The 13128-nt window shown below is 45.6% G+C and overlaps 1 protein-coding gene across 6 annotated transcripts in view; it reads right to left on the bottom strand.

Annotated features, from left to right (window-relative positions):
* DOCK8 (dedicator of cytokinesis 8) overlaps positions 1–13128 on the bottom strand; it is a 219260-nt gene that overhangs the window by 67111 nt on the left and 139021 nt on the right. For all 6 annotated transcript variants that reach the window (XM_044391271.3, XM_044391272.3, XM_026519308.4 and 3 more), the window contains 6 exons: positions 12976–13077; positions 9128–9223; positions 8186–8420; positions 6150–6314; positions 4363–4532; positions 1619–1714 (listed from right to left, as the gene is read on the bottom strand). In XM_044391271.3, the coding sequence (XP_044247206.3) occupies positions 1619–1714; positions 4363–4532; positions 6150–6314; positions 8186–8420; positions 9128–9223; positions 12976–13077 (864 nt within the window). The remainder of the gene's footprint in view (positions 1–1618; positions 1715–4362; positions 4533–6149; positions 6315–8185; positions 8421–9127; positions 9224–12975; positions 13078–13128) is intronic.

Below are 13128 nucleotides of genomic sequence, written 5' to 3' on the forward strand. Positions count from 1 at the left end.
GAGTGCAAAATGCTTAAGTGTTTCAGCATGTCAGGAGGTTCGCCCCACTTCTGCCAGGTGAGTCAAACCTTTATAATCTCGGTACGCGTTCATTCATGAAGCTCCCCCACCTGGGAGCAGCACGAGGCAGAATGTTGCTCTCGCAGGTGGTCTAAGTGTGCAGATGATGAAGTCAGCTACGCCTGGGTCTTGCCCGTGTAGGAAAGACTCGCTCCACTGGCTTCAAAGGTAACCTCTGGAAAATAGGTCAGTTTGCCTGCCAGAGTCTTAGAGATTAGAGGAGGATAAGCTGCTTCTTAAAGTAATTTATGCTGCTTACCAGGCAACATTATTACAAGAACACCTTGCTCCGGAGGTTAGTGAAGAGAGCCAAGCAGCTAAATCCTTTTTGCTGAGCTATGGAAGAAACACACTGTCTAAACTTTCCTCTGAAATGAAATGACTCTCTTCTAGTCCTTGAGATAGCCAGGAACGAAGTCAAAACAAGGCGACGGCAAAGCCCCACATGACTGCTTGCCTTAAGGGAGTGAGGCTGTAGGCAAACCATGGCTTTAAAAAGAAGGTCAAATGGAACATGTAACCAGTCCCTGCAAAGCCCAAAGCTGAGTTTTAGGGTAAGTGAAAAATTATTTTCAGCACCTTGCCTTATCTTCTTTCACTTCTTTTGAAATTAATTCCCTGTACCTCTCCCCAGACATACGGTGCCTGGATTACTGAGAAGTCTGCACCCTCAGGCCCTGGCAGGCCCTCCCCCCCCCACTCTTGATCTTTCCCTCACTTGGTGCAAAGCGAGCTGAGCTGAGGCTCATTCCCTCCTGGCATGTTTAATAAACATTCCCTGTGGTGTCAGCTGTTGCAAATGGCTTCCTGTGTTATCCTTCCAATCAGCATATTTACATTTTAATAAGGGTCTTGAAAGACACTAAGACCTTAACTTCAGTCACTACTGTAATGGAGCAATCCTTGGGTGTCTGGCAGAGAAAAAACTTAAGCAAGACATCCCCACCCCTCAGACCACACAGGCCGTGACTACGACTGGAGAGTTTTGTTATTATCAGATCATCTGGTGAGCAGCTTGTAAAGTCTCTCAACTCATAAGTAAAGCTGATTAGAATGAATTTTGAGGAAAGCCTTTCATGTCACTTGATAGAGTACTGAAATAAATGATACCTAATTATTGCCATTCACTGGTGCTGAGGACGAACTGTCCCCAGCTCACCTTCTACTGAAAAAGAAACGAAGGCAGGCGTTCTCAAACTGTCCTCCCTGGGTAAGCATCCCCTGGGAACTTGTTAGAAATGCAACTCCTCGGTCCCCACTTCAGAGCTATTGAATCAGAAACCCTGGGGGTAGGGTCCAGCCATCAGTTTTAACAAGCCCTCCAGGGACTTCGGATGCATGGTAAGTTGGAGAACCCTTCGTGAATAGGAATCAATTGGTCAAAAAACGGATGACAAGGGACAGAGCTACAAAGGGGTGTGTGTGTGTGTGTGTGTGTGTGTGTGTGTGTGTGTATCAGGAGGAGGGGAACCAGGCAGAAGAGTGCTTTGATGGTGTCTGTTATCAGTCACAGTGAGAGGACACAAGCAAATTATCCTCACACTGCCCCACTCAGTACCTTTTTGCTGGCTGGCCTTGGGGTTGCGGTCGAACCAGGAACATCATTATTGCCCGAGCAATAGTAGGACATCCGATTGCAATTGCGATCAGCATTCTGAAATACACAAACCATGACTCATCGGTCCACCAACAGTCGTTCACTTAAAAGATGAGCCAGCAGTCTGGAACTCACAACCTCAGCATTCATTTTTCATATATTTCTTACTTTTTTTCTGGTTACAAAGGTAAAACAATTGCCACACGTAAACACAAAACAAAGCAAAGAATGTAAAGTCACACCTCAGTCTACCTGCTCCTGAGACAATCATTGTTAGCAGTTTAGTGTGTAGAACCATCTATAGTTAAAACCTAGCTAGGAACGGTGGGCGCTGAAGGCCCTTCCATGTTCTGACTTGGGGGGGGGGGGCGGGGAGAGGAGCATTTTAAAAAAAATGTGTGGGAAGAGCGCCTCACTGTGGGCTAAGATGGTACTGTCACGGGCTCCTAAACACTAAATTCAAAAAATTGTCAAAAACCACTGTAGACCAATGTTCTCCCCTTGCTACACAGCGATTAGGAAATTCTTAACCCAATCCACATAGAAATTTAATATCTTCACTTTTATTAAAGGAAACAATAACGATTAAAGCTGTCAATGATAAAGGCAGGCCACTTGTCCCGTGGGCAATCAGAAAATGCTAATGCTTGAAGGGACCTGACACATGAGGTCAGACCGTGGTGTGTTGGCCAATGTTTAACAACCAGCTCTTAGGGGCCTGAGCTGATCTGCAGCATTTTCCTATTTCTGGACCAAAAATGCTTGTGTCATGGCAGACTGCAAATTCACATGACGTCACTGAACACAGTGTTAGGAAGAGATGTGCACCAGTAAATCATTATGGAGTATTTTCACCATACAGATACAAGAGACACAAATCACCTCAAGAACACGGAAAAGTAAAATGTAGTCAAATAGCGAGGAAGGGATGGTGTTTGAATACTACCTTTTTAAAGTGGAATAATTTTGGATTTATGGACAAGTTGCAAAGGCGGTCCAGAGTTCTTGCACACCCTTCTCCACTCAGTTCCTTTTGATGTTAATATCTTACATCACTCTGGTACATTCGTCAAAACTAAGAAATTAACATTGGCTCCTTACTAACAACTAAACCACAGATATGGATTTCACCAGGTTTTCCACAGATGTCCAGTTTCAGCTTCAAGATACAATCCAAGATACCATGTTGCATTTAGATTACTTCTTATTTAATGTAACTTATTTGTTACTTTATATAATGTCATTTTTTTAATAGTATCTAACAGCCAGGTCAGAAAATTCCGGAAAATTGGAACAATCGGCTCTTAGAAACTGGTAGGAGCCAGCTCCAGTCCAGCCCTGGATTGATTCCGTAAGTCGAAAAGTGTGGCATGGGAACAATTTCATATGGTGCACACTCCAGACTATCAGTCTCTAGTAGTGGGTCCATAGATGATCCTTAAGTTCATCCAGGGTTCGGAAGCTCTACAGACATGAGAAACACGAGGCCTAGGGCAGAAGCAGACTCGCCCATGATCACACAGCTGGGTGGTGGTAGAGTCCAGACCCATCCCCAGTCTCCAAATTCCTTTTCTCACAACATACTGTCTCAAGTGGGTGGATTTTGTAAGAGAAATTATGTCGAAACCTAGAGAGTTTGATTTATCATAATCAGGGGAAATGATATTCCTCTAGAAGCTTAGCCACAGAGGCCATAGGTAACTGGAAAGAAAATTCAAATGGAGAATTCATGGTAGCTTTGTGGAAAAACAAACAAAAAACACTGAATTATACTCTTAGAAGGGTGACCTTTATAGTATTTTGTTGTATCACAAGTTTGAAAAAAATTTTCAAATGAGACACATTCTACAAAATACCCGACCAGGACCCCTCAAAAGTGTCGAGGTCATCAAAAACGAGGGAAGTCTACGAAATTGTCACAACCAAGAGGAAACTAAGGAGAAAGGACTACAAAATATAAAGTGGTATCCTAGCTGGGATCCTGGAACAGAAAAAGGAAATTAGGGAAAAACTGAGGAAATCTGAATAAAATACAAACTTTAGTTAATAATGATCACAGACCAACCTTAGTTCACGAATTGTGACAAATGTACCATTCTAACGTAAAATGTTAATAACAAACTAGGTATGACACAAACAGAAACTTTCTGTACTCTATTTACAACAACTCTATAAATCTGCAACTGTTATAAAACTTCAGGATTTATCAAGAAGCAGCAAAGAATTCATGGAAGGAAAACAGTATAGCCCGAGTCATCAACCGTCTCAGGATCTGTTTTAGTTTATAAAACCTGGCTTTGCTCTTGGGAATTATGAAATGGGATAATTAATCTATGGATGTTCATGGGTGTAAAGGGCAGATATTAAAAAAATAAATAAAACGAAATAAAAAACAACTGTTCTAGGCATCAAAACAAAAGTTAAAGCTACACTGTTTCCCTTGAAAAGAGACTCCTTGTGGCTCAATCAGCTATGCTCTAAAAACTTCCCACCAGCGCTCACTAACTAACCGACCAGACTTCAAACGCCAATCTTGACTTTGCGTCTTTTCAGAATGGTCTCGATCATTTCAAAAGCTGAAGCATGAGAACATGTGACCAGCAGAGCGGTGGCACTGGTAGTGGTCGATTTTGTGTTGTTTTCCCAAGATTCCGTTAAAACCAAAAAATCTCACGTTACTTTCCAGGCTTTGCCGTCTTCCCTACCTTTGAAGACATGATGTTCTTCACTTCCTCGTCGGCCGCACAGTGTGTCCCCGCGAGGTCTGGATTACTGCTGCTCATCACCCGGGCCTGCAGTAGCTTCGAACTCACAGCAGCAGCAGACGTGCGTCCATACGTGTGGTAGCGCGGGTCAGGGAGGGTGGCGGCACCACCTGCACCCCACCAGGGACAGACGTGTCAACAGAAAGGGGACCAGAGTCACTTACCGTGCTTGGAAGGGAACTAAAGAGGGACAGGATGGAGAGTGGAATACAAACCCACTTGATTAGATCTTGGAATTAGGGTCTTATTATCAAATGTCTAGGGGAGGTCAGAGGGGCGTTGCTTTGTGGGTAAGCAGATAGGGCGTGAGGCAGCAGGGAGTGGTGAGGACTGTGGCAAACTGGAAATACCTGCCTCATCCAAAGGCAGGGGCTGCTACTGGGCTTCAGCCTATTATTGCCATGGGGAAACAGCCCCCAGAGCCTCTGCTTCCTTAAGACAAGCTGGAAACGGGGACTATTAAATTCATTAATATTTAAAATAAGACAACTTTATAAGCCATGCAAGATTTTTTGAGATAGGAGAATCCAAGGAAGCATCTCCACTTCATGAGAATAAGTATATATTGCATATCATTTTTCACTTCCAAGTATGTATATGTCTTCCAAAGCGATTATGCAAGTCTATGAGATATTACCAGTAACTTTAAAAACTCAATTTGAAATTACAGGTTTACTGGGGTGCCTGGGTGGCTCAGCTTCTGCTTTTGGCTCAGGTCGTGACCTCAGGGTCTTGGGATCGAGCCCCATGTTGAGCTCCCTGCTCAGTGGAGAGCCTGCTTCCCCCTCTCCCTCTGCACCCCCCTCTTCACTAAGGCCCCCTCTCTCTCCCGCTCACTCTCAAATAAATAAAATATTTTTAAAAATTACAGGTTTACTTGTAATGATGGCAATAAAAATGGCAAGATTCTGTGTAACAACCTGGAATTTTGTAAACTTGTTGATGCTACTTTTTGTATCCTGCTGACTAGGAGTACTGGTTGATTATTACCTCTGTACATAATTGGGAAGAGTGGAGAAATGCATTGTTATTATTTCAAAAGTTTAGTTTGGGGGAAATGAGGACAGGGATTTATCTTTTCATAATGAAAACTTTAGGAACCAGTGCTCACCACTACTACTGGATATTTATTGTTTTCCTTGCCATTATTATCCTAGCATCCTAGACACCTGTTGTCACTTCTCCATCTTTGAAAATAAAGATCCTCACCTGAATCAGAAATTACCCACTGGGTAAAGACCAGTGAGGGGTTATCATACAGGCAGAAAATATAAGTGCTTCGTGTATAAAAAGAGGGAGGGAGGGGTATCTGGGTGGCTCAGTCAGTCAAGCATCCAACTCTTGATTTCGGCTTAGGTCATGATCACAGAGTCATAGGATGAAGCTGTGGGTGTTGGGCTCTGCACTCAGTGGGGAGTCTGCTTGAGATTCTTTCCCTCTCCCTCTGCCCCTCCCCCTGCTCATGAGCTCTCTAAAATAAAGAAATAAATCTTTAAAAAAAAAAAAAGAGGGAGGCAGGAAGGAAGCAAGTCAGAAAAAACCCTAGATATAAATTTTTAATTTCAGCATTCACATAAGTTTTGTATCACTGACACAAAAGCATATTAACAATAAAATCAATTTTAACTGAAAAAATAAAATTTAAATATAAAATTTAACTTGGGGCTTTTTATAATATTTTGAATTACGGGGCAGCGGGGTGGGGGGAGGGGCACCTGCGACACTACCTGACTTGGGTGGGTCCCTCGGGGGCTCCGGCAGGCGGAAGACGTAATGCACGTAGGAGGCCAGCAGGCAGTTCCTCCCGTGCTGGTCCTTGGCCAGGTCCTTGCTGTTGTGCAGACTGTTGGCTATGGCCACCACAGACTCAAATGCAAACTGGGAGAAGTTGGCTGAGGAACCAAGAGAAAAAAGGGTGGTCTCACAACTGGTCCTGAATGAACCTGAGCTAGAAGTCCCTCTGACACCACTCAGTACAGGGCTTCAGGGACACCAAGGCACAAAGTTCTTTGGCTGTTCCTGGTGGGAACCTCGGTCTCTCTGAGCAGGCTAGCAGGCTTCCAGCCTTCCGGGGTGAAGCGTATTTCTCCCACCATCTTGTCCCTCGACCACAGCGCCTGACAGATAGGTTCTGAATAAATGCTGATACGCTAAGTGCCTCCACCTATTCGGTGTCTGTGTCCCCATGACAGGTGGCAACTTGCTCCAGAGCAGCAGCTCAAAACACAGGAACGAGCACTTTGTCTACTGCACAGGTCTGTGCTCAATAGCTGGAACATACGAAGCAGGGTGCAAATATGAGGGGGCATGGGAAGGAATCTGGGGAGGGTGGAGCTTGCCACTCTGCAGGAACCTAGCTGGAGAGGCAACAGCTGTATGCATGAGACGCTGGCCCGCAACACAGGATACCTATCTGTGGAGCCACGAGAGATGCATCCCAGGACACGGTGTGAATGGGGGACTCGAGGTCCTATTCTTCCCTGGCTCTGAAAGCTGCCCAGCGTGTGCCGGACTCTGAGTTCATCACTCCCTCCCCACCGACTCGCTCACTTCTTTTCTGACACTCCCAGCAAAGTGTCCTTTGATCCTGTTTTCGGAACCCCTTCTGTTCTGAGCCAGACACTCTGGGTCTCTGCGTTTGCCCTGTGCATCTGACTATCCCCATTTGGGCTTCTTTGCCTCCACCCCTCCTTCAAAGCCATCCTAAATACCATGTCTTCTCCCGGGGGGCCTCCATCGTCCTCCTAGATTGAGGTTTTTACCACCCCCTCCCCCAATATTTAGCTGTGTCCCTTTGAGGATGGTCCTGGATGCTCTCTGCTCTTTGCTATGGTTTAAGTTCTCTGAGGTCCCATATGCTCTCTCAACTATTACTGCAAAGCCCACAACACTTAGCAGAGTACTGGGAGCATGAGTGGTACCCAAAACACATCTGCTGGACTGAGCGGCACAAAATGACATCAGCCCAGCCGAAAACAGCAACATACAAAGGCGCCCCACCGCCTCATCTTCTGCTGCAGGAGTCGGGAGAACATCCGGACCCAGGTCTAACGAGACACTGTTTCCAAGAGAAGTCTTACACATTGTACTTGGTGGTAATTTGTTCCAAGTAAGCATTTAAAATATAGCATCAGACAGAAAGTCCCTGAGTGGTTGCCAGGGGCTGAGGGGAAGGGTGAACGGGGAGTGGCTGCCAAGGGGCATGGGTTTCATTTCAGGCTAATGAAAATCTTCTGGAATTGGATACCAGTGATAGTTGCATGACCTTGTGAATGTGCTAAAAAACCAATGAATCATATGCTTTAGTGAATTTTAAGATGTGTGCATTATATCTCAATAGAAAAAGTGATCCCACTGAATTTCAATTTAGAACGTTCCTTTGCTTCCATTTAACGCCAGTTGTCTTACTTCCTTAAAACATTCTATTTCCTTGTTGGTTAAGAAAACAAAAATATCCCAGAGGTCAAATAAATCCATCAGGAATTTGGATTGGAATGGAATGGAATTTGAACGATCACCTCTAATCATTCAATACATCTATTTTTAAAAACTATAATTTCAAGCATCTATATTAATATTTTTTTTAACATCCAAGAAGTCTCAAAAAAAAAAAAAAATCACTGGTCCTGGCTTCCCTTGGACTCACATCATCAATAGAAAGGAAGAGCCCATTGTCCCTGTGCTTGGGATTTCTGGAGATTCACGTGTCATACAAGGCACTGCCTGCCCCTCCTGCCTCCCCCCTGCCCCGTGGGCCTCCCACCTGTCTGGCCGGCGATGACCATGGGCTGCACGGACAGCTGGAAGAGCTTGTCCAGCACCAGGTGCAGGAAGAGCACCAGGGGCTCCAGGCGGGAGGAGTTCAGGCAGATGAGGCTGAGTTTCAGCTCGTGCTCCAGGGATGTCTCGCTGATCTTCTGGTCCAGCACGCGGATGGGGAAGGTCACCTGGCTTTCCAGGGAGTGGCAGAGGGTGAAGAACTTCTCCAGGTGGTTGTCCTGGGGAGACAGACGGCAGGCCTCATGCAGCTTCCCCCATCCACACTCACCAGCGGATGCGTGAGCCCAGAGAGAGCTCTTCACGCGCGGAGCCTCGTGTCTGGCGTTCCAGACCTGAAGCTCTAGGACCCGGCAGTTTCAGGTCAAGGTTACGAATGCCTCTGAAGAGCGGCGGGCACAAAACAGAATCTCTTGATGACCAGTAACTGAAGAACACAGAATTTGGCCTCTGATCGGGTTTGTGGGCAGAGGCGAGCGCACCCGGTTAAACACACAGCCGAAAAGGGGTCGGAGCAGATGCGAAGTGCAGACAGTGGCAAGAAAAGGAAGGAACGGAAAACTGGAAACAACAAAACACAACACAAAAAAAGCTTGGAGAAACGGTGGAAAGAAAGAGGGAAGTGAGACAGCAGCAGGAAAAGCTTGCACGTGGAGCCCCTCACATGGTTTCTCAGCCCAAAGTGCGGATACTGGGTTCCTTCATCTAGGCGCTTGACATTTGTAGGTCTCTCCCTTGAAACGACCAGTAAAACCTGAGCAGGCCTGTAAGCCTCCACAATGAACTAAAGGTGATTTCTTGTTGTATCCATGCACGAAGACTGTCACTGATCTTTCACTGGACCGTCCGTAGAGGCTTCTCTGCTGTACCCCCTTCTTCCTTCTGAGCCCTCTGGCTCTGATTTGAAGAGGATGCTGATGTTCCTTACCTGGGTGTGAACGGAAGAAACAGCTTGCACTTCAATATTGAACACTCCCTTGTGTCCTTCAGCCCACTTAATGGGAGGATTCTGTAAAGGGACTTTCTGTGTTAAAGAAAAAAGAAGAGATAATTAGCAACTCAATCACCCATTCTGGTTACCGAGAAGCAGAGCGAGGTAGCTTGAGTGTAAATGTCAGGGTTATACAGACATGTCCCTCCCTGGAAGCCTGATATAACTAGCCTAGGAGTTAGGCGTCCCGAGCTCAGGTTAAGTTCTTCACAGAACTTGTTATTGTTACTTTGACAAGTCGAATTAATTCTCATTTTCTTATGCCAAGGGAGGGGTCTGAAGCGAGTGATCTATCTTAAGCTCCCATCCAGCGTTGATAATCCTGGATTCTAGGGATCGGAATAAAGTAATACTGCAGTGATTTCCCTGTTAATCAGGAATGTCAAGACAAAGTGTAGAATATGTTATGAGACAAGAAATTCTAATCCTTGGAGGGCCTGCGGTCACTTTCCCTTTTAACAAAATGTTCCCAAAGAGCCGGCCTGCTAGACTCCTGCATTAAATACTCAAAATGACTCTTTTATACCATTTATATATTGACAGTTCTGCAGTCCTTGGGGACCATTTCCTGCCTTAAATTCCCACCAGAAGAGTCATCCTCTAGAGACCTCATCATACAGCACTGAGAGAGAACGGCCTAGCCTGACCCAGCCACGGGAGTGTGGACATCTCTTCCATTCCAGTGGAAGGAAGCCTGCTGTACTTGCAGGAGTAGGATGTGTGCATGGGGTGTAGACTTTTGTAACTATCCAAGTCAGAGTCACAAACTGGGACCCAAAGCTGGATCCAGCCTACAGACAAGTTCTGTGTAGCCCAGGGTTGGAAACTTTTTGAATTAGTTGCCAGCATTTGAATGTCAAGACATTTCACATGAAAGCTTGCTTTCCTTTTTTTTTTTTTTTTTTTTTAAGATTTTCAAAATTTATTTAAGAGAGGGAGCAAGTAGGCAGAGGAGCAGAGGGAAAGAGAGAGCCCTCCAACGTAGGGCTCCATCCATGACCCTGAGATCACGACCTAAGCCGAAATCAAGTTGGACTCTCAACCCACTGAGCCACCCAGATGCCCCAAAAGCTTGCTTTTCTTAATTTTTTAATTAATTAATTAATTTATTTATGTGACAGAGAGACAGCCAGCGAGAGAGGGAACACAAGCAGGGGGAGTGGGAGAGGAAGAAGCAGGCTCCTAGCCGAGGAGCCCGATGTGGGACTCGATCCCGGAACGCTGGGATCACGCCCTGAGCCGAAGGCAGACGCTTAACGACTGCGCTACCCAGGAGCCCCAAAAGCTTGCTTTTCTAACTTCCTCTGAGACCTGGAAGATACAAAGACATGGGCCTGCATCCCAGCGAGGTACCCGTCTGTGGGGCGGAGGAGCGGCTGTGACCCTCTACAGGCAATCTCCCGTGTGAACGCATTCCACCAGGACTCAGCATTCATTACGTTGCTCACCTGACTCCTGGGGTCACCAGAGTTTACCACCTATAATCAATCTAGAGGAGAGCTGTCCGCTGGAAATATTATGTGAGCCATATATGTCACTTGAGATCTACTGGTAGTCACATTTCAAAAGTTAAAAAGGAACATGCAGTAATACTTTTAATACTATGTTTCATTTAGCCCAATGTAGCCTAAAGATTATCGATACAATATATACTCAATATAAAAAACTATACATGAGATATTTTACATTATTTTTTCCCCACTAAGTCTTTGATAGCAGGGTTGTATTTTATGCTTACGGCACCTATCAGTTTGAACTGGCTACTTTCAGTAACCACAAGTGGCTAGTGGACAGTGCGGGTGAAACTCAGGGTGTGTCTATAAAGGTAGCACAGGGCAAGCAGGAAGAAGGAACTAATATAAGGAAATTACTTTAAGCACTGAGTTTGTGGCCAGCTACACATTATCTCATTTAATGTCCACAGCAACCTTATAGGCAGGTATGGGCTCTGTTTCATCACTGAGACTCAGAGGGTAACAGCTCCCCCATGTTCTCTTAGCTAGGGAGTGCTAGCATTCGGATTTTGGATCCAGAAGATTCTGTCTCCAAAAACCCAGGTTTGTCTTACAGCATTAAGAAAATAATTGGGCATTCTAGGAAATTAGAATGTGCAGCTTGATAATGAAAAGGTAGTTTTCAGGGCTTCGGCAAGGGGCCACGTGTCCCAATCATAAGGAGTCATCAGGGAACATCTGTGAACAAACTCAGGTTGCTCTCAGGTGGTTTTGAGGAGAGTGGTTTTGGTGGGAAGCCAGGCACGTGCCTACGACCCAGAGCAAGGGAAGCTTCCCTCTCTAGGGGAAAAAAGCAAATATGAGAATAACTGAATAGCTTGGGGATGACAGATGAGTAGTCAGAGTGGAGAAGAAAGTTGACTCTAAAAGTTGGAACAAAATCCAAAGTCCTGGGAAATCCTTCAACTTGAAAATTGCAAGAAAAACAAGAGATAAAGAGGGGAGGGACCTATAGATAAAGAGTCTTACAAGACATGTCAACCAAGAGGAATGTGTGAATCTTATTTGGATCCTGATTCAAACAAACAACTGTAAAAAAAAAAAAATAACATTGGGGTCACCTGGGTGGCTCAGTCGGTTGAGCATTAGGCTTCGGCTCAGGTCGTGATCTCAGGGTCCTGGGATTGAGCCCCACATCGGGCTCCCTGCTCAGGGGGGAACCTGCTTGTCCCTCTGTGCTCTCCCTCTCTCTTTCTCTCTCTCTTTCTCAAATGAATAAATGAAATCTTTTAAAAAAAATGACATTGGTGAGATAAACGGAAATTTGATCACTGACTGGATATTTGAAGATAAGGGAATTACTAATTTATAAGGTATGCCAATGCTATTGTGATAGCTAAAAAGAAGAGCCCTTATCTTTTAAGATCATTTAAAAATATTTATAAATGAAATGATACGATGTCTGGGATTTGCTTGAAAATCATACTTGATGCAAATCTGCAGCAGGCCGAGCGAGACGCAGGAGAGCTGGTTGAGAGCTGGTGCTGCTGTGGTGAGCAGCGGAGAGCCCTCGAGGACCCTTAAATGGTGGACTGCAGCACAGTGGGTGTGCAAGAGGCAGTGCAGGAAACGGGGGAAGGAAAGACTCCTGACGTTGGCATCTTTAGAGGAATAAAGGTATCCAACTGCAGAGAGCCATGACTGACCCAGAGGAGAAACCAGTGGACATCAGCGTGGGAACCTTTTAAAAGGAGCAGTTGTTAACACAAATGGGCTCCATTTGCCTCCAGTTTACAAGGCATTACTCTGTGAATCCCCTTCTTGTGGATAAGGCGAGGTAATGCTCCCTTGGGTGCGAGCTGCATTTACCAAGCCTTCAGAGTTGGTGACGTCTAAACGAATGGGGTTTCATAAGCAGTTATTTCTCCCCTCCCCCCAGAGCAATGTGCTCTCAGAAGATGCAACGTGATGGGACGCCTGGGTGGCGCAGTCGGTTGAGCGCTGGACTCTTGGCTTCGGCTCAGGTCATGATCTCGGGGTTGTGAGATCGAGCCCTGTGTTGGGCTCCCTGCTGAGCACGGAGTGCTTCAGTTTCTCTCTCCCTCTGCCTCTGCTCCCCCCGCCTCACGCTCTCTCACTCACTCTAAAATAAATAAATAAACCCTTTAAAAAAACAAAACAAAAACAAGATGCAATGTGCTGACAGATGATGGTTCCCCAAAACATGCTGTGGACCCTCAGTCATGGTGAACGGAACGAGAAGTGGATTTGGGAAGGTGGTCCGAGACCATGGCTGGACAGGAAACGGCTAGTGGCTAGCTGGCTGGTTACCTCTGCAGAATGCATGGAGTAATTGGGCGGCAGCTTTTCCAAGGCAACTGGGAGACAGTAGGATCCGGTTTGAAGATGTTCATTTAGGAGAATTGGCAGCCACTGCAACAGATGATGTAAAGAAGAAAGCGGTATTTATTACAGCATATAATT

This window comes from Ursus arctos, unplaced genomic scaffold (genome assembly GCF_023065955.2).
Source record: "Ursus arctos isolate Adak ecotype North America unplaced genomic scaffold, UrsArc2.0 scaffold_33, whole genome shotgun sequence".
NCBI classification, from domain to species: Eukaryota; Metazoa; Chordata; class Mammalia; order Carnivora; family Ursidae; genus Ursus; species Ursus arctos.